The sequence below is a fragment of the Motacilla alba genome, unplaced genomic scaffold (genome assembly GCF_015832195.1).
Source record: "Motacilla alba alba isolate MOTALB_02 unplaced genomic scaffold, Motacilla_alba_V1.0_pri HiC_scaffold_34, whole genome shotgun sequence".
NCBI lineage: Eukaryota > Metazoa > Chordata > Aves > Passeriformes > Motacillidae > Motacilla > Motacilla alba.
This window is the reverse complement of record NW_024037436.1, coordinates 99,761-121,203: the sequence shown is the minus strand read 5'-3', so window position 1 is coordinate 121,203 and position 21,443 is coordinate 99,761. Positions and strand designations below refer to the sequence as shown.

The 21,443-nt window shown below is 51.8% G+C and overlaps 1 protein-coding gene across 1 annotated transcript; it reads right to left on the bottom strand.

Moving 5' to 3' along the window:
- Positions 1–15,575: 15,575 nt before the first annotated feature.
- Positions 15,576–20,427, bottom strand: LOC119696581 (hydroperoxide isomerase ALOXE3-like). The gene is made up of 13 exons (XM_038126340.1): positions 20,119–20,427; positions 19,560–19,758; positions 19,407–19,488; positions 19,191–19,313; positions 18,989–19,092; positions 18,568–18,890; positions 18,289–18,492; positions 18,071–18,157; positions 17,365–17,534; positions 17,167–17,288; positions 16,979–17,079; positions 16,381–16,551; positions 15,576–16,165 (listed from the first exon to the last, which is right to left on the bottom strand). The coding sequence occupies exons 1-13, from the start codon at positions 20,254–20,256 to the stop codon at positions 15,986–15,988; spliced, it is 2,004 nt and encodes a 667-aa protein (XP_037982268.1). The 5' UTR covers positions 20,257–20,427; the 3' UTR covers positions 15,576–15,985.
- Positions 20,428–21,443: the final 1,016 nt, after the last annotated feature.

Below are 21,443 nucleotides of genomic sequence, written 5' to 3'. Positions count from 1 at the left end.
GAGCTTTGAAACTATAGCTTTAGAATACATGTAAAGGAAACATGCTTATCTCAACACTTTAGCAAAACAATAAAAAGCAGCTTGAGAAAGAAGATGAACATCAACTCAAGGATTGATAGCTTTGACCAAGGGAAGCTGGACATCACTGTTACAAGATTTATAGTCTTTGCAATTAAAAGGTGGACCCACATCTGGAGTCTGGACCGCACCAGCTGGAAGACCTCTTTCTTCTTTTCGGAAGTTGGACCCCACCATCTGGGGATACTCCTTTCTGGGGTACATCCTGAGAAAAACTAACTCACAACAGTGTATAGAATTGTGACGTGAAAATTTGGAGTAGAAACTACTGAGAAAGCGTGTGTGTACCCCTATAAATATCTGTACGCCACAACCATCGGTGTGCAGCTGGAGGGAAAACTTCCCCCACTGTACCCAGTGCTGTTTTGCTCATACTTTACCACATTAATTAATAAATTGATTGCTGCTTGAATATTGGCCTAGTCAAGCTTCTTATTTATAACAAGGTGACGGCCACCCAGGGGCCAGGGGAGGGAAAGATCAGCAACAGCTTTCTGTCCTGGCACCTTTTGTGTGGGAGCAATCCCCAGGCTTACTCAATTGTGGGAGGTGGGCTCAGGAGGAGGTAAGAGCAATCTCAATAACCCACCATCAAAATTAGTAGCCCAGCTCCGTGGTCAACCTCAGAGCTGAGGCAGTCCCCATGCACAGGAGACACTCCAGGAATGGCCCTCATCCCCCCCCCCACCTCCTGCTCACCTTGTGCAGGTAGAGGAAGGATCATGAGCCCAAGCATTAATCCCCCCACCCCTGTTGCCATCTGCCATCTGACTGCAGCTGCACCCTGAGCACCCCAGGGAACTGTTGGTAGAGGTAAAGGAGGATGTCATGGGACACCATCTCATTCCCTCTTTTCCACCCTTCTCCTATGCCTTTTCCATTGTACCTCCAAACCCCCTGAGCTCCATTTGAGGTCCCAGCCCCATCTCATTCCCCACACCGTGGATCTGAGCTCCCCTAAGAGCTCCTTACCCACACCTGCATGTGCTCCCAGTACCACCAGTACCACGTACAGCCCCAGCTCCCAGGAAATGGAAAGCAAAGAGGTGACTGGGGACAGTCAACATGGCTTTGCAAAGCGGAAATCATGCCTGACAAATTTGGTGACCTTCTATGGCAGGCCTACAGCACTGGTGGATGGAGCAGAGCAACTGATGTTTTCTGTCTAAACTTATGCAAGGTGTTTGACACTGTCCCTCACAACATCATTGTCTCTAAAGTGGAGAGACATGGATTTGATGAATGGAGCACTTGATTGATAAAGAACTGTCTGGATGGCTGCATGCGAAGTGTTGTGGTCAATGGCTCATTGTCCATGTGGAGAGTAGTGACGAGTGGAGTCCATACTGGGGCCAATACTATTCAGCATCTATGTTGGTGATGTGGACAGAGAGATTGAGGCACCCGCAGCATGTTTGCTGATGACACTGAGCTGTGTGGGGCAGCACACACTGGAGGGAAGGGTATGGGCCATCCAGAGGGACCTTGACAGGCCTGGGAGGTGGGGCCGATGAAAACATCATGAAGTTCATCAAAGCGAAGTGCAAGGCCCTACACCAGAGTCATGGTAATCCCAAACATACCAACAGGCTGCATGGAGAAATGATCAAGAGTGGCCCTGTGGAGAAAGACTTTGTGGTGATGGTAGATGCAAAAGTCAGCAGGTGCTGGCAGTGAGCACTCCCAACCCAGAAACCAATGGAGTCTTGGGCTGCATCCAAAGGACTGTGGCCAGCAGACCGAGAGAGGTGACTTTGCCCCTCTACTCTGCCCTTGTGAGACCCCACCTGGAATCCTGAGCACAGGTCTGGTGTCCCCAGCATGAGAAGGACTTAGAACTGTCAGAGAAAGTGAAGAGGATATCATGAAATTGATAAGATGACTGGAGCACCTTCTCTATGGAGAGAGGCTGAGAGAGGTGGGGCTGTTCAGCCTAGAGAAGGCAGGGTTGTATGGAGACCTCAGAGCACCTGGGCTGGTTCTGGCTGAGGTGGTGTCAGTTTCTTCTGCATGGGTGGTGGTGTAGCTGTGTTTGGGGCTGTGTTGTGTGGTCTTTCAGGGCACACAGGACTTGGGAAGAGATGAGAAATCTTGACTCCATGTTTCAGAAGGCTGGTTTATTATATTATGATGTATATTATATTAAAAATGTTATATTAAAACTATACTAAAAGAACAGAGAGAAAGATGCATCAGAAGGTGAGACAGGAATAGAATGAAGTGAATAGCAAAGTCTTGTGACTGCTCAGAGTCTAACTCAGCTGCATCCTTGATTGGTTATTAAGTAAAAACAGCCAACAAAGACCAATCAAGGAAGCACCTGTTGCATTCCACAGTAATAGATAGTTACTTGTTTACATTTATTCCTGAAGCCCCTCAACTTCTCAAGAAAAAAAATCCTAGCAAAAGGATAAATATCATAAAATATAATAAAATAATAAATAGAAATAAAAATATCATAAAATATCATAAATAAAATATCATAACTACAGTGCTGAACATGGGGCTGAGAACACAGACATGGGTTTGTCCTTGCTCAGCTTGGCCAGAGCCAGGGCCTTTCCTGCCCCTTGAATGGCCACAATGGAGAGGGAGTGGGGGTGCATGGGAAGCTGGGAGGGGTCACAGCCAAGACAGGTGACCCCAACTGACCTAAGGGACATTCCAGACCTTATGGCATTATGTTCAGGATAGAAAGTGGGGGGAAGCGGGAGGAAGAGGGTGACGTTTGCAGTGGTGGCATTTGTCTTTCCAAGTCACCATTCCATGGCATGGGGCTGTGCTGTCCTGGAGGTGCTGAGCGCCTTCCTGCCCTTGCAAATAAATTATTTGTTTTAATTTGCTTGTGTGATGGTTTTTGCTTTCTGTATTAAACTGTCTTAATCTCAACTGACAAGTTTTCCAACTTTTACCCTTCCAAATCTCTCCCCAGTCCTGCTGGGGGAAGCGTGAGCAAGGAACTGTGAGGGGTTTGGGAGCTGGATGGGGTTAAATCACAACAGTGTCCAAGGTGTTTTTTTACTGAGAAATACTACAAGTGTTAAGCAATAGAGGGCAAATATCTGTTTGGGATGGACTTCAGAGGTCATTCCTTCCGAATAAGAAAGAAATGGGAAGTGAAGAGCAGTGACAACCATCACCTTCCAGGCATGTGGAGAATCCAGTTGACCTATTTTGGCAAGTAACACGCTTGCAAAGGCCCATGGTTTGCAGGACTCTAAGCAGTAACAATGCTTTAGAGCATTTGCATAAATGTATCGTTTCTCCTTCCTGAAATCGAACTCCTATAGCTGGAGATGAGAAGGAATTTTCCTTCATAATCTTTATCTCACTCACTTGTGTCCCACAGGTGAGCACCATGATATAGCTGGAAGCTTGTAATCAGAAAAAAATTTAAAAATAACAGGGTGACATAGATGGCTGAAACACAGTGGCCTGTGAAATTCATGAATCTCTCCTGTTCATGAATCACTAATCAGTAAAAACAGTGATCCTGTATTCCTTCATTTCCCTCCATCCTATGGACTAATTGGGATATAGAACTGTTAAATAGGGATTTAATCCAGACTGGAGAATTTATAAGATATTTATTATTGTAAACAATGGATCAGATAAACTGATAATGCAGCCAGCATGTCAGGGTAGTTAAGTGCTCCAGCAATGCTCAGGTGATGACCAGTATTTTAATGATCATCTGAGAAGAATTTGAGTAGCCCAAGGAAGCTGAAACCTCCCACTGTGCTGTGATCAGCATCAAAAAATCCCTTCTCAATAAACAGCTCCATCATTTCCAGTAGGAAAAAACAAGAGGCAAGATTTGTACAGTGTGACATCTAATGAAGGCACATTTACAACACATGCCAAAGATTTTCTCTAGAAGTGACTGTCTTGTAAGAGAGAACCCAGTTATAATAACTGGCAGGAGGAGACATCATTATATCATAATGGGGAAAAGCTCACTCACTAGTGGAGTGAGCTCAGCTTCAGTTCTGTGTTTAGAGGGCTTTTCTTTTTCCTTTTTAAAACTTTTATTAAACTGCCTTGGCCATTCTCCAGCCAGGCCATTCATCAGCCAGCTTGAATGTAAGGATAGGGCTCAGGTTTCTGTAGTACCACACCAACCGGAAGTTGCTTCTATGTGATTTTGCTATCAATGAATAAACAGGTCATTTGAGGTGTTACTAATTTCGAAAACAAACCCTTTTGTCTTCACAAAAGATACATGAGAAAGGACAGTGTTAGTGTCAAGCAGTATAGGGCTTAACACTGGAAGACTACAATTTCCTATGCATTGCCCATGTATTAAGGAAACTTCAAGGTCTGGGAAATGGTTCTTCCTCATTCTGAGAATCTCTGGCCATCATACTCCCATTTCCAGAGACTTTCACTGCTGGGACCAGAGCCCTGTCACTGTGGTGGCTGAAGTGCCCTGACAGGACCTGCAGGACCCTCCCATAACCCCCACTCTCTCAGTCAGACCAGGTTTCCTCACTGGCTCCACCCCAGGTTTCCCATGGCAGTCTCAGATGTTTCATTCCATAAAGCAGTTGGTTCACAGTGCAGTAACAGAGAAACAGCCCCAGCTGGTGCCTCCCAGGAGGGACTCCCAACAAAGAAACCCCTTGCCTTTATCCCCTCACAGTCCAAGCTTGCCCCAGTCTCAAGTCTCAGTTCTTCCTCCAGAGTCCTTGCTCCTCCAGTGTTTCTCAGTGTCCCTCCCTGGGCTGCACCACAGACCCCTGAGCCCTTTATTGTGCCAAGTCAAGAGTTCATGGCCTCTTGTCTCTCTAGACTCCCCCCAGAGTTCAACCTGCAGCTCCACTGCAGCTGCCCCTGAGCCACTGCACCAGGTGTGTTCACAACCCTGCAGGGTTTCCTGGTGCCCAGGGGACATTGTGACACTGCAGGGCATCATGGAAACAAGAGAACTCTATTGGATTTTCATGGACAGCTTTTGGTAGTGGGGGCAGGGGGCTACAGGAGTGGCTAATGTGAGAAGCTACCAGAATCTTCTCCCACATCTAGTAGAGACAATGCCTGCCAGCTTCAGGATGGACCTGCTGCTGGCCAAGGCTGACCCCATCAGAGATGGTAGTGATAATACATTTAAAAAGGAAAAAAACAAAACAAACAACCTTCTTGTACAAATGGAATTGGGTGCAGAGAAGAGCAGAATGAGAGTGTGTGAGAGAAACAGCTCTGCAGACACCAAGGTCAGTGGAGAAGGAGGGTCAGGAGGTGCTCTGGGTGCTAGAACAGAGATTCCCTTGAGACTGGAGGCCCAAAAGAGGGCTGTGAACCCGTGGGAATGCCATACTGGAGCAGGTGGATGCTTAAAACAGGATGTGATGACTTGGGAAGACTGTGCTGGAGCAGACACCCTGCAAGGACCTGCAAACCTGCAGAGAAGAGCCCACACTGGGACAGCTTTGCTGGAAGGACTTGAGGCTCTATGGGGGACCCATGTTGGGGCAGGGGAAGGACTCAGACTCCTTTCCCTAAACAGCAGCAGGAGCAAGGTGTGATGAACTGACCATGACCTCCATTCCCATCTCCCTGCACTGCTGGAGGGAGGAGGGAGAGCCCAGGAAGGAGGGTGGGATAGGGAGGTGGTGTTTTTAGGATATATTTCTCATTATCCTGCTCTGATTTGGTTTGTAATAAATTCAGTTCCTAGTTCCAGGCTGTCTGTTTTGACTGTAACTGTGGTTGGTGAGGGATCTCTTCTGGTCCTTAACTCTCGGGCCTTTCCTTATATTTTCTCTCTTGTGTCCAGATGTGGAGAGTAAGGACAGAGTAGTTTTGGTAGCACCCAGCATCCAGCCAGGGTCAAACCACCACCAAATCCTACATGGTCCAGGACTGCAGGAAAAGCTTTGGAAGAAGCTCCAACCTCATCAAGCACCAGTTGATCCATACTGGGGAGACCCTCTGGATGCCTAAACTATGGGAAGGGCTTCACTGTGAGCCCAAAGTTCCTGGAACAGCTCTAGGACCCATCTGGAGGAGGTTTCTACAAGTTCTCTTGCTGCAGGAAGAGGCAAGGAGGCACAAGGAGGTCAAGGCACAAAGAGGCACAAGGAGTCAAGGTCCCGCCAGAACTACCACCTGAAGTAGAAGGTGATGATAAGCCTTAAGCCCAGGGCCCCAGGAGCACCTGAGGCTTTCCAGCTAGACTCTGCTGAGATCCAGGAAGGGGCTCACACAGCCTCTCATTCTGCTTCCAAAATCCCTTGGGATCCCCCATCCATCTCTGCATTTCCCCCTCCAAAATCTCCAGGCTCCTGAGATGAGCACAGAGGAGTGGAAGTCCCCGACTAGAGAGGCCATAAACCCCAAAATTTTATCTCCATTCACCGATTTTCTGTTTTCCTCTGCTTTTCCCCTTTCCGGGTTCTGCCACAGCGGGTGGGAGCAGCCAAGAGCCCAGCGCTGCCCATGCAGACCTGCCCCAGCTCCATCCCTGCTCCTCCTGCAGGACAGAAGGGGTTTTGGGAGGAGGAGGAGAAGGAATGGAGGACGAAGGATGAAGATGGAGCAGGATAAGGGACGGAGGTAAGAGGAGAAGGAGGTGGGAATACAGAGGACGACGAGGAGGAGGAGAAGCGGAGGTAGATGGAGGAGCAGGAAGCGGAAAAGAATGAAGCTCACGGGGCCACCGCTCAGTGTATGCGCAGCCCTTCCACTCGGGAGCATTGCCTCCACACCTACATCCCGCAGGTGACTGGGGAGGGGGAGCTCGCCCCAAATATCTTGGGGGCGTATCCCTGGGACCATTTTTTTGGGGGGGGAAGATATTTCAAGTTCACCCCAAATATCTTGGGGTGGGTCTCTTGTTTTTTTCGGGGGATGAGGGAATATTTCGCCCTTGCAGGATTCCAAAGCTGATTACCCCACCTGCTGGGGCTGCGCCTTTCCGGGTCCGGCCCCACCGCCTCCGCTGCCAGCCCAGACCTGCATGGCGGTCGCTGCTGCCGGTGGCGGGGTGGGGGGGAGGTATGACACTGGTTTTGGGGACTCTCCCGGGAGAGCTGGATGGGGTGTGGGAGCACTGTGGCCGTCAGAATGGGGACAGTAGAGAGGGGCCATACCGAAGCTTGAGGACCTGTAGCAGCCTGGAAGCGGAGGAAGAATGGAGAGGAGGGGGCCCGGTGAGGAGAGATCCTGAAAAGGGGGCGTCTCGGGACCCGCCGGCACCCTGAAGTAGGGAACCTGGAGAGGGGGAACCCCTGGGAGCCTAGAGGGGAGGGAGGAGCCTGAAAGGGGAAAGCGTGGAGACGGGGGACCCCCAGGAGTCTGGAGAGGGGGATCGCCCTGTAGCCCTGAGAGAGAGGGAAGGAGCCTGGAGAGGTGGGGAGCCCTTGGATCCCCGGGATGCTGAAAAGGGAACCCTGGAGACAGGGGACCCCCAGGGGCCTAGAGAGCGGGGACCCTGGAGAGGGATGGTTATGACCATCCTCTGAAGATTTATAGAGGTGTTTGTCTATCTATCTATCTGTCTGTCTATCATTATGCACTTTTTTTTTTTTTGAGAACTCCCCAATTTGGATTCAATGGAAAGGAGGTAGGCAACCATTTAGGTTATTATTATCTACCGAAATGCAACAATATAAAAGCATAAAAATAACAAGTAAGAAAACATATAAGGAAAAGAAAGAAAGAGAAAGAAAGGATAAGAATAGAAAGGTATAACCATCTGTGGATCCAGACATGGGACTTGATTGTTGCAATTTTGATGTCAGTTGGTTGAAGTGATGGTCACTGTCGTGATTTGTTGGGGCTAGATGATGCCCATGAAACACAGACTTCAATGGGTTAATATACACTTGGGGTTATGCAGGAAGGTCCATGTCCTTCCCCTGGAAGAAGGAGTTTGCACGGTCAGTTACAACACTGTGGATTTATTGCAACACTGGATCACGTGCAGGTGGAAGGCTCCAGAAATGAGTTTGGGGCACTTCAGAGATCTTTGATGGTTTATGACATCTGTTAAGACATGACAGCTGTCTCTCAGTCATTGTAATTGAGCTAATTATGCCCCATCAGAAGGGATGAAAACCTTTAGCCCTCTGTCTGAATGTCCCAGTATGCCCCTCAGGGAGGGGGGAGATTTTACAATTGAGCCAGTTGTGTTAAGGATGAAATTGCCCTGCCCAAAAGCACTGTCCCACCTCGCTGGATCAGCTGCCTATAGGATTCTTCCCTTATTTGGCTCAAAGCCCAGCTTCTTGTTAAACCAAGGTTAACTTGTAGTGGTCATCCGCTGGGGCTCACACCCTCTGCACCTGGGCTGTTCTCTTGCACATAATCAGCAAAGCCTCCCTGCTTTTACAAATGGCCAATTGTTTGAGCCATTAACCCAGAACATTCCAGCCTCTCACAGTGAGACCTTCAGAACCACTAACAGCTCCGAGAGCAGGAAGCCCTGGGACCCCCAGCAGCCCAGAGAGCAGTGAGCCCTGGGATTCTGAAATGGTGAGCCTATAGAGGGGGAGACCCCCAGCAGCCTGGAGGGTGAGGGGAGCATGGAAAGGGGGGAGCCCCAGGACCCCTGTCATGATCCACTGGTAGGAGAGTGATGTCTGTTATAAATTCCCATCAAGCTAAACAAAGACCTAGACACATCTTATGTTTTGTTGTTCCCAACACTTCCCTGAGTTCTCTGATCCCACCACAAACTCCTCCAAGGCGCTGGCTTAAAAGTGTGTGGAGCAGCACAGCTCCACAATGTCCCCAATTCCACCACAGTTCATGTGGGGAATGGGAGAGGTGTGCTTTGCCCAGGCACAGCTAGGGAAGGAAGCAAAGAATATTTCCAGTGCTTCAGTCCTGTGTTGGTGCTGCCATGTGGATGGGCCAGAGCTGGGCTGAGAAAAAACAGAAAGAGAGGGGAGAGAGGGAGAATGAAGAGAGGCGGGGAAAACAGAGAAAAAAGAATGAGGGGGGCTGATCTGCTCCCTTTTCCAGTTCACCTGGTGCAGCCTCTTGTGAAAACCAGACTTGTGGTGGGTTTTGTTCCTGTGGGCACAGGTGTTCTCCAGTGGGTGAGACAGGGGGGCTGAGCACAAGTCTTGGGGCAGGGCAGGGAGTTCCTAGAATCACAGAGTAGCTAAGTTGGAAGGGACCCATCAGGATCACCAAGTCTAACTCTGGGACTTGCACAGGACACTCCCAACAATCCCACTATAGGCTGACAGCATTGTCCAAATGCTCCTTGAGCTGAGACAGGTTTGGAGCTGTGACCACTTCTCTGGGCAGCTTGTTCCAGTGCCTGACCAACTGGGGTAAAAACCTTTTCCTGATACCTCACCTAAACCTCCCTGACTCAGCTCCAGCTGTTTCCTTGAGTACTGCCACTGATCACATGAGTGGAGACCTGCTCCTGTGCTGCCCCTTGGGAGGATGTTGAAGAGCTCGATGAGGTCTCCCCACAGTCTCCTCCAGCTGAACAGATAAAGTCACCTTAGTTGCTCCTTATAAAGCTTCCATTCCATCCAGACCTTTCCCCTCCTTGTGGTCTCCTTTGGATGCTCTCCAGTGGCTAAATGTCTTTTTTATGTTTTCATGCCCAAAACTGCCCCCAGGACTCAAGGTGAGGCTGCCTCAGTGCAAAGCAGAGGACAATCCCCTCCCTAGCCAGGCTGGCAATGCTGGGCCTGATGACTCCAGGACATGGATGGCCCTCCTGGCTGCCAGGCACTGCTGATTTAGATCCAACTGAACATCAACCAGGACCTCCAGGTACCTTCCCACAGCTGCTCTCCAGCATCTCATTCCCCAGTCCATACACACAACCGGAGCGCCCTGTCTCAGGTGCAGAATCCTGCACTTGCCTTTGTTAAATTTCACATGGTTGGTGATTGCCCACATCTCTGATTTGTCAAGGCTTTTTGCAGGGCCTCTCTGCCCTTACAGTTGATAGCTCCTCCCAATTTAGTGTTGTTGGCAAACTTTCTTAGTATTCATTTTAGTCCTGCCTCCAAGTCATTTATGAAGATGTTGAAGAGAACTGGGCTGATGATCCCTGTGGAACCCCACTAGTGACTGGTGCCAGTCTGATTTCACCTGTCACTGTCACCCTTTGTGCCCAACACATAACACAGTTATTCAGCTGTGGGCTGGACAGTGTGTTCAGAAGGGTCCTGGGAGAGACAGTATCAAAACCTTTGCTGAAGTCCGAAAAACATTCCATCTCCTGGCTTTCCTGGATCAACCACATGGGTTGCCCTGTCTTAGAAGGAAATCAGGTTCAACAAGCAGGACTTTCCCCTCATGAAGCTGTGCTGCCTGTGACCAATAGCTGTGGTGTCTTTCAGGTATTTTTCAATACCTTCCAGAGTAATTTTTTCTGTTACATCATTAGATCCTGAAGTGACACTGACATGCCTGTAGTTTCCCGAGTCTTCTTCCTTGCCCTTCTTGAAAATTGGGACAGCATTTGCCAGCTTCCAGTCAGTTGGAACCTCTCGGGTTTCCCAAGAGTACTCAAAAATCATCAAGAGAGGCTTTGCAATGACATCAGCAGCTCTTTGAGTATTCTTGTATGAATCCCATCAGACTACATAGATTTATAGGGATCCAGCTGGATCAGCAGATCCCACACAAGTTCAGGGTCAACTTGGAGTTGATCATTCTTGATCTCCTGCACTGAGATTCCCTTGGTCTGTCATCTGTGTTGAAGACAGTGGCAAAGAGTGTATTAAAACACATCTGCCTTGTGCATGTCCCTGTTTGTGAGGAGACCATCCTAATCCTGGAATGGGACAATGTTATTTCTACCCTTTATTTTACCATTAATATATTTGAAAAAACTTTTTATTGTTCCCCACATTTCTGGCAGCTTCAATTCCAACTGAGCTTTGGCCACACACATTTTCTCCCTACAGTGTTGAGCAGCATCTCTGTATTCTTCCTGTGTTACCTGACCTTTCTTCCACTGGGCACACATCTTCCTTTTTTTCTTATATCCAAGAGGAAATCCCTGTTCAGCCATGCCAGTCTTCTACCGTCTTCTACCCTGCTTGCTTGACTTCCAGCATTTAGGAATTGCTGCTCCTGTGCCCTTAGAAGGTGATGCAGTGATGGGCTCCAGCACCTGCAGAAACATTTTCTCAGGGTACTCATGTGTTCCCTGAACAGCCTGAGGTCTGCTCTCATGGCCAGAGTTGAAGTTTTGCTGGCACTTCTCCTGTCAACAGGGATTTAAACTTGATTGCTCTGTGGTCTCTGTGGCTATGATAGCCACCAATCTCCATTTTGCTAACGAGATCTCTCTGTTGACAAGCAGCAGATCCAGGAGAGCATCTTTCCTTGGAAGTGTCCCTTAGTTCCTCAGAGAATAAGTCTTCACTATCCTGGGCCTGACTGGGTGGTCTGTAGTAGACTCCCACAGTGACATCTGCATTATTTGTTTGCCCCTTTATTCTCACCCAGACACTCTCAACTGTGCCGTTGCCAGCTATGAGCTCCAGACATTCCAGCTCTTCCATTACATCCAATGCCGCGCCACACCTCTCCTGTCCTGGTTGTCCTTCTGAAAGAGCCTTTAACCATCCAGTGGGCCACTCCAATAACAGAGTTGTCTCATCTCACCAGGTTTCACTTATGCCAGTGATGTCAAATCTCTGGCAGTGGGCCAGAGCTTCCAGCTCACCTTGTTTGTTACTCATGCTGCATATGCATTAGTGTAGAAACGTTTCAGGTGTGGTACATTGTAGCAGGATTGAGGGATCCTATCAGTGCTCCTTTCCTCAAGTTTTGGCACTCCAACCCATTGCTCTTCACTGGTGAGCCTGATTTTGTCCCTTTCCCTCTTAAAGGTAAATCCCATCAGGTGTCAGGAGGCCAGGTATTGAATAGATCATTCCATAGTCAAATAACCCAATTTTTTCCAATTGCATCAGCCTTGGACCCATATGTTTATGTGACGGGTCTTTTTATTCCTGTCATTATTATTCCTTGTTACCAGAAGGACTCAGGAAATCACTACCTGTGCTCCTGATCCTGTGCCAAATTGTCTCAAGGTTTTGAAATCTCTTTTGATTTCCCTCGGACTTCTCTTTATTACTTTGTCACTGCCAGCCTGAAAACCAATAGCAGATAGTAATCAGAGGGCCTCAATAGACTGGAGAGTTTTCCAGTAATGTCCCTTACCCAAACCCCTGGGAGACTGCAGACTTCCCTGTGAGTTGGGTCCTGTCTGCAAATCAGGCCCTCCGTTCTCCTCTGAAAGGAGAACAGTCTCCTATTAAACTTCCCTTCTTTTCCTCTTAACAGAGGAGATTGTGATGCCAGGTACAGGTGGTGTTGCTTTAGGAGGCTCCTGTATTCCAGAAGCATCTTCACCCACCTCTTCAGTTGTCTGGCCACCTAGTTCCAGGGCCTCTTACTTGTTGTAGAAGGTACCTGTCCTACTTGTCAGGTTTTCAGAAGGAACCTTCCTCCTGGTAGCTGAAATTACTCTCTTCCTGCTTTCATCTTCAACAGACCCTTGACCTTACAGGGTTCTGAGTCTCCACAACAACAAAGGTTCAAGTCTCTGAGAATCTGGAGACTGGAGTGTCTCTGATAATAACTGGTCAAAGTTGGGATTCTTGTGTTTAGTGTCTGTTTAGGATTTGAGTGTTTTGTACTAATTTTTTCTAAGCTGTGCGGATCTTCAGGGCCATGCTGAGGATCCTGTCTGAGCAGGGACAGCACAAAGCCATGTGCTTCCCTCACCTGTCTGGTCTCCCTGTTATCAGCACTTCCATGTTTGTTTACCTGAAGCCCCCCTTCACCTCCTCCCCACCGTTACATCTGGTGGTGTCAGTTCTGTGCTCAATGGTGCCTTCAGCACTGAACCCCCTCATCTACAGCCTGAGGAACCAAGAGCTCAAAGATGCCCTGAAGAAACTTAGGAGTGGATGCATTTGAGCAGTCACAGCCTGCCTGTTGTCCTCTGTCAGTGACTCCCAGCACGTCATGACAGATAAGTCTGTCTTTCCTTAATTACATATTACATATTTTTCTTCTCCACTTGTGATGTTGTTGTCTTTAAAAAGAAGTGTCATTACTCATCCTCTCCTCCTTCAGCATCCACCAAGCTTGTGTGACCCAGAGACTTTGTGTAAATAGGGAGACTCACATTGTATTTAAATGAAATAAATTACCCTGCAGCATTTTTTTAGTCTTGAGATCCTTTTTTTTAGTCTTGAGATCCATCCTCAGCAGAGCAGGAAAGAAGGGGAAATGAGAACAACTTTCTGGCTGCACCAGCCTTGGAACGCGCCCTGGGCCTGGAGCAGGAACAGCTTTTGAGGGCCCCAAGGCTGGGACTGTTGTTCTGGCCTGGGCAGATGGGATGGCAGGAAGAGCTGCAGAGCCCTCAGAATCTCCTGGAGAGGGGAGCAGGGCACCCAGGGAGCCTCCTTTTGCCTTGGTCAAGCACCTTCCGCCATGGCTGGGGCTGAGTCCTGTGGCAGCTGCAGCTGCTGCTGTGCCCTGGCCAGGGGCTGAGGCCGTGGGGCCAGTGGCCAGAGCAGCCTGGGCTGAGCAGAGCTGTGGGGCCAGAGCCGGCTGGGCTGGGCTGGGGAGAGGCCCTTGGTGCTGCCCAGAGCTCAGGGCAGCTGGCAGAGCTTGCAGGGAGCTGGGCTGGGCTCAGAGAGCCTGGCCCAGAAACCATCAGTGTCCATCTCAGCCTGGCTGAGCGGGCAGGGGCAGGACTCAGGCCAGGCCTTGTGGGGCAAGGCCAGCGCCTGTGCAAGGCATTGAAAACAGGCAAGTGCCTGAGAGAGGAGCTGCTCTGTGCCCTTGGTGGCATGGACAGAGCAGGGAGGGGGCCCAGGACATTTGTCACTGCCAGCCTCTGTCCCCAGCCCTTGGCAGCCCTGGCTGCTGAGCCCAGTTTTGCCTTGGGCTGAGTTTGGCTGTGGCCCAGCTCCATCCTGCTGCGGGGCTCAGAGCCTGTTCCGGGCCATGGCCAGCCCTGGCTGCCTCTCTGCTGGCGCAGAGCCTGGCAGAGCCCGGGGCAGGGCTGTCTGTGCAGCCCCACAGGTGCCAGGGGCTCTGCAGGAGCTGGCAGAGGCTGCCTAGCAGGGAGGCCATGGGGCACAGAGCCCCAGGCTGCCATGGGCACCATGGCACAGGGGCCGTTCCCAGCCGCAATGCTCCTGGCCTGGGCTGGGTCTGCACAGAGGCTCTGGGGACATGTGAAAGGAGCAGGGCTGCAATGTCACAGGGCAGGTTACAAATGGGAGCTGTGAAGACACTGGGTAGCAGCAAGGCTAGCAACAGACAGGGAATTTCTGTGCATTGTTTGTGCTGTGTAGGGCTGCTTCAGAACGTGGAGGGGGATTTAATACCAGCAAACACCGATGTTGATGTTGAGGGATAAAATGGCTTCTTTGCCTGAGTCTTTGCTGGAAAGGTCTCTGAGATCTCTGCATTCAGTGAAGGGCTTCAAGGAGGAGGAAGGCATGTATTGGCAGGCACCTCACTGAGGGGGGGAAGGGGTTAAAAGCAGAAGATTTGGTAAGGAATTAAAAAATAAGAAAAACTAATATTTTCACTCAAAGATGACCTTGCAGCTGAAATATGCTAATATTCGATGGGAGAAATTTCACGTGTTGTGATTGTGATTGCTTTGAGAAGTGGAATTTCAGCAGAAGATAACAGGATGTTGTAAAAAAGTCCTAAAATGCATTTTTCACAGGCCTTAGGCCTTCTGGTGAGAGGGAAGAGAGATAAGAAGCTCAGAGATTGCAAAAGCACAGCCTTGTGAAGGAATATGCCTTTGATGGGCCCTGTGGTATGTTATGGCAGGGGTACAGGCTTGGCATGTGTTCTTTCTGTCCCTGTTTAAGATGGAATAAGCTTAGGACTGTACATGTCCCCTTTTCCTAGTATGGCAATAGAATAAATCTACTCCTTGCACTTCATCTGAGGATTTTGGTTGTCTTGGTTACCTTCATATATTCAGTTCACACAGTCATGAAATTCATGAAAGAAGGACAAATGCTGGTATCAGCCCCTGCAGTGGCACTGGCTGGAGCTGCCTGGCTGGGAGTATCCCTGTGGGAAAGGACTTGGTGGACAGGGAGCTGGAGGCAGCCATATGCCCTGGCAGCAAGGAAGGCCAGGAGCACCCTGGGCTGTGTGACCAGGAGATTAAGGATATGGATTATCCAGGTTATTGTGCCTTGGTTTTGGTTCCTCAACACAGGAAAGATGTCTGTAAGCCTAAGCAGATTTAGTGAAGGGCCTCCAAGGTGGGGCTGGAGCCCCTTGCCTGTGAGGAGGCTGTGGAAACTGGACTTGGATTAGATCCAGCCACACCCACATTCCCTTCTGAGAAGTTTAGAAAGCCAGGGAGTCCTTTGTAGGTTTTGGGGGTGTTGGGGGTCCTTTCTGTACTTTATATCTCAAAATAAGCTTCTCTAATAACCTTTGAAGCTCCCACTCCACCCACAAGGAGGGGAGCACTGCAGGGGGCACTGGGTCACTGGGGACCAGTGATGAACACTGTGAGCACTGGGAGGAGGCACTGGGAGCACTTGGAACTCTGTCATATCCCCCAGTTGCCTCAGTTCACCTTCCTACTTTGAGTGGGGGCTGTGTGGATCCCTGTGGTTTCAGGGTATGCCTACAAGCAGCAAGGGTTTGATTGACAGCTGGCATTTATTGGGGAGAGGAAAATGGAGTGGGGGGTGCTGAGGGAGGTGGGGGGTAGATGCTGGAGATCTCCAGGTGTGGGGTTGCTGCGGTTGTCCTTCATGTGGGATGCTGGGTGACAAGGGTGTTGGGGATGGCCATGTAAGGGGTGCTGGGAGTGCTGGGTGTGCTGGATGTCCAGATGCTGGTGGTTCTGTCTGTTGAGGGTGACCAGGTGTAGGGTGCTGGTGGTGCTGAGCAGGTGCAGCTCCTGTGCTCAGATGGAGATGCTGTTCTCTGTCTCCAGTGGGTTCAGATAGTTGTATCTCAGCTCAGACAGCTGGTTCCTGTCCTCAATCCGATCCCGGATCTCCTCCAGCTGCCCTTGGAAGGCCCGAATGAGCCGCCGGGGTTCCGCCTCTGTGAACCACTCCTCTGGGTACTGTCCCAGGAGCCTCTGGAGGGAGACAACAACATGGACCCTTCAGCTTCAACCCCTTGGTGCTATTTGGGGGTTCTCTGGCACCCTGGTAGGTGTGGAGCAATGGTGGCCATCCCCCAAGCTTGTGGCACCAAAGTTGGTGACATCCACCCTTGTGGGCACCTCTTGCAGTTCCCCAGGCCCACAGAGCTATTTGCAGGGGCACACAGGGACTGTGGGGCCAGACTCACCCTGTCCTTGAGTTGGGAGCTGAGGAGAATGAGGGCAACCAGGATGTTAGCAGTAGTGGCCACCTCAGGAATGGTATCGAGGAAGTGCTGGAGGAAGGCCCGGCCCTTCTCGCTGGGTGGTGGGTGGCGCATGGAGGATGGGGCGTTGGGGACGAAGGCCCCCAAATCATACTGCAGGGGGAAAGATCACTGCAGAGAACATCCCCCCAAAACAGCAATGGGATGGGTGGAGACATCCTCCCAAAACAGTGAGGGGACAGGTGGAAACATTCTTTGGCACAGAGAGGGGGCAGATGGGAACATCTCTGCGTGGCAAGGGAGATGGATGGGGACATCTCCTCCAGTATGAAGAGGAGATGGATCGGGACATGCTTCTGGCATGGGGACGCATTGGGTGGGGACACAGGGTGAGGACATCCTTCCAACATGGAGATAGGATGGATGGGGGCATCCTTCTGGCATGTAGAGAGGTGTGACATAGACATTGGTTCAGAATGGGGACATCCTTCCTGCACACAGAGGAGTGGGAGGGGGACATGTCCCCAGCATGGCTCGAGGACACCTGAGGATATCCTTTGGTCCCTGGCCCATGTCCCACCTGCCCATTGTTGACAGCCGCGTGCTGCACCGAGCAGGTGAACATCACCATGGTGAGGAACTTGATGAGCTCCACCACTGTCTGCAGCGATGAGGGAATACCTGGGGATGGGACAGCCAAGAGCCTCAGGGACCTGCCTGTTCCCTGCCTCCCCTGGGGACATCCTGTGGCAGCCACAGGTGTGCTACCTGAGGAGGTCCTGCCCAAGAAACCATTGGTGAAGATGTCCATCACCCAGGCCTGCAGCTCGGTGTCCCCGTTCACTGCTGCATCCCCACCATAGTAGAATGTCACAATGCCGGTGACAAAGCTGCCGTAAGGACGAGGTGATTGTGAAATCCTGCGGCATGCCAGGACCACCCTCCACCCCCCGAAACCAATCTCACCTCTCAATGGCTTCCCAGAGGCTCATCCCATCATCTCGGTAGTAGTAGTTGGGGACGTGGGACATGCCACGGTGGCGGATGTCATCGGGGAGGCACAGGGATGTGTAGGTCACCTGCTCCAGACCTCGCTGCACTACCAGCAGCAGTCCCTCATACGTCAACCCAGAACCCTGGGAGGAGATCCACCCATGGTTGGGGAGAGCAGGAGGTGCCAGGCTTCAGTGTCCCCCAGTGCTCCCAGTATACCCCAGTACCCCATACTGCTCCCAGGGTTTAAGTACTCCAAGTACGCACACAGCGCCTCTGGTACTCCCATATACCCCAGGGCTCTCCAGTGTCCTCCACACCATGTTCTCTAATGTCTCCCAGGTCTCTCATGCTTCTTCCCTAGTGCCCCCAGTACACTACAGTGCTCCCCAGCAATTCCAGTACACCCAGTGTTCCCAGTACACACCAGTACTCCACATTGGTCCCTGTAGCACCCCAGTACCCCCCAGTGTTTCCAGTAGACCCCAGTGCCCCCAGCAGAATCCAGTACCTCCAGGAGACCCCAGGAGACCCCAGCACTGCCAAGACTCTAGTGCCCTCCAGTGTCCCAGTGGACTTCAGTAGACCCCCAGTGTCCCCAGTACACCCCTGTGCCTCCCAATACCCCAGAGCATTCAGTGCCCCAGCAGGGCCCAGTGGTCTCAGTCCCCAGGCTCACCTTGTCAATGAGGCCACCCTGGTTTATGAGGACACTGCGGGCTAAGGTGTTGATGTGCAGTGTGAAGTGGAAGTGGGGCATGAGGAGCTGAGGGAGGAACAAACACCTGGCAGGTGACCACAGGCCCCTTCATGGAGCTGGGGGGCTGTCTGGTGGGGCATAACTGCCCTCAGATCTGGGGGCGGGGAGCAGCAGGTGTCCCTGAGGGGGGACCTTACCTTGAAGAGGGGGTGACAGGTGGGCAGGTGGCGCAGGGTGGCGATGGCAAAGACCTCCCCAAACAGGTGGGTCCTCAGCAGGTGGGTGAGGAGCTGGTGGCTGTAGAAGTCGGCGTTGCGCACCCAGGTCTTGGCCAACAGCCAGTCCCACTCATCATCACTCGGCAGGAAGATGGGACTGCGGGGTCCTGGTGTTTGGCTGAGCTATGGGACACCACACAGTGGTATAGGACCATTGCCACTCTCCTGATAGTAGGATTTAGGGTGGGACACCCCTACCTGGATGGCGATGGGGCGCAGGAGCCCATCGGTGCCTTGGTGAAGCAGGCAGAGCGGGGCTGCTATGTACTGCTGGCGCCCATAAATGATGTCGGTTGGGATGTTCTCCAGCACCTTGTAGTCCACAATGAAAATCCGACCTTCTTGCAGCTCCTTGCCCAGGTCAGTGCCACCTCCCAGTGAGGCAGCGACCATCTCAGGTGTCACTGGGAAGTTGAGCGGCAGTGTGGTGCAGCGATGGATGATGATGGGGTTGTTGCCATTGAGGAACTGGTAACCAAAGAAGTCATCTTCTTGCCAGTGCTTGGCCACATACTCAGGGACTAAGGTGATGGTCAGACATCAGCACCCACTTACCCACCCTCCAGGCACCTTGAGTGATGCAGGGGGAAGGACAGGGGACAATACAAAAGGCACCCACCAATGTCCCTGCCCTGTGTCCGGGAGAAGATGGTGCGCATCTCATCCAGGCTGTTCCAGGAGCTGCCTCTCAGTAGGAACCCTGACAGAAAGTGGGAGGCTCCTCTACAGGGCAGAGAGGGGACCTCAGCACACTTCTTGCCTTCTCTGGCCCCTTCCCCTGCCATCACCCAGGTCCTCCATGGCCTCAGGGCACTGCTTACTGGAAGATGAGGAAACCAGTGAAGTTGGTGGCCCTGATGCGGGAGAACTGGATGTTGGAGTCCAGCTCAAAGATGGAGTCCACGTTGAGGCAACGGGGCCAGCCCTGGGCAAAGTTCTTCCACCTGAGTGGGGGGGAAAATGGGAGCAGACATCAGCATCACTGCTGACCAGCCCACCTGGCCAAAGCAGCCTTGTTCCCATGTCCCTGCTATCACCGGTAAGCCTCCTGCCGTGCTGCTAGCTCCCGATGACGATGTTCCTTGAGGATCTGCAGCTTGTCGTCCACCAGCTTCTTCCCTAGAAAGAAGGGGGTGTCAAAAGTTGGACCTCTGGCCATCAGAGGAGGATGGGGGCAGGGTGGGTCCTACCTGAGCCCTCTCGCACCTCCACCGTGGTGACCCCCTCCAGCCACTGGTAGCAGGGGAAGCGATACAGGGTGCCATCGGGGGCTGTCACTCGGACGTCCTTGCAGAACCAGGCATCCTCCAGGAAGAGCCGCCACTTATGCAGGCGGATAAGGATGATGGGACCCAAGTCCTGCCCACAGTGCACAGACAGGCTCTTCTCCTGGAGAGGAGGAAATGGCTTCTGGGGGAATGGGCAGGTGCCCTGTGGTGGCACCAGCAGAGAAGGGGCTCGAAGCATCCCCACTTGCATCCATTGCCTCCAGGATCCTTATCCTCCATCATCCCCTCAAAATTCTTTTCCTCCATCCTCCCAGAATACCATTCCTCCAATACCCCCAAGGACCACTTCCCACGATCCTCCCCAGATTTTTTCCTCCAGACCCTGGAACCCCTTTCCTCCACCTCCCTCAAATCCCTTCTCACCATCCCCTTGTATCCCCAGGACAGTCCATGCAGGCCCTCATGTCCCCAGGACAGCTCTACCACCCCTTGTGCCTTTTGTCCCTATCCCCATCCCCACCTTCCCTGGCAGGAACAAGAAGGAGACGGTGGTCTGGCGGCTCTCGCCATAGCTGCCCACCAAGGTGATGGAGATGGAGTTGTTGGTCCCAGCTTCCACCATGTCACCTGTTGCCACTGTCACCTTGTAGGTGGCCATGACAAGCTGCAGTGATGTCCGGGAGATGCCGTCAGAGAAGAGTGAGGGGCTGTGGGGTGCAAGCCTGCTGTTTTGGGTGATTTGGGTGTTGCAACCCCCGTGGCCGTTGTTTGAGTGGGTGATGGGTCTTTCCTCCTCAGGAAGGTGTTATCAGACCACCGCTACTGGCCAGCATCAAGTACATCTGATCTCAACTGATGTGGCCAGGGGGACATTACCCAAGTGATAGCTCTGGGGTGGCTGTGGGGACATTACCCAAGAAATTGCACTGGGGATGACTGCAGGGACATTACCCAAGAAATGGCCCTGTGGGTGGCTGTGGGGACATTACCCAAGAAATGGCCCTGTGGGTGGCTGTGGGGACATTACCCAAGCGATAGCCCTGTGGGTGGCCATGGGGACATTACCCAAGCCATGGCCCTGTGGGTGGCCATGGGGACATTACCCAAGCAATGGCCCCAAGGGTGACCGTGAGCACATTACCCAACAAACCTTCCCATGTTCCTGGCTATGGGAACATGACCCAAGCGATGGCCCCGGGGGTGGTCTGAGTCAAAGGAGGGGCATTCACCATGGGCCAGGATCTTCACATACTCCCACCCAGGGTCTGCTCCCTCACGAACATCCCCAGCTGCCATTGCCAGGCAGGAAACAGCGGTGCCAATCGCGGGCCTGGAGGTGGCTCTGGGGGCCAGGCTGCAGCGGAGCAGCTCCATCGGTGGTTTCAGTGCTGGATCTGGGGGCACTCCTGGGGGTTGGTGAGGGGTGAGTGGGACCCCCCAGCACCGGAAGACCCCTGAACCGGCATTCCTGGGAATAGGAACCACTATTGCCCAAAACCGTGACTCCCACAAGCCCCACATTCCTGTGTGTTGAGACCCTCCTGCACCCCATTGCCTGGCCCTGGCACCACTCTCTATCCTCTTTCCCAGCCATACCACCTCTCCCAGCCCCCAGCCTCTTCCTTTCCCTTGAACCTGGCACCCCATGCCCATTCTTGCCTTTCCCAGTCCCCAAACCCTCCTTTCCTTAACACCAGTGATGCCCTGAACCCTTCTTCCCGGAGATCTCGCCTCTCCCCACCCTTGTCCCTGCCCTTCCTTACACTAGGAACCTCCCAAACTGCAATTCCCAGTGCCAGGAACCCTGAACCACAATTCAAGAGAACCACGATGGCCTGATCCACC

Bases quoted from the DNA above. Each gene is read 5' to 3' on its own strand.
- LOC119696581 (XM_038126340.1), bottom strand. From the start codon at position 20,256: ATGGCCACCTACAAGGTGACAGTGGCAACAGGTGACATGGTGGAAGCT. The intron at 18,158-18,288 runs GTAAGGTCCCCC...TTCCTCCCTCAG, and splicing joins CCTGTCACCCCCTCTTCAAG to CTCCTCATGCCCCACTTCCA. The intron at 17,535-18,070 runs GTGAGCCTGGGG...ATCTCCTCCCAG, and splicing joins AGGGTGGCCTCATTGACAAG to GGTTCTGGGTTGACGTATGA.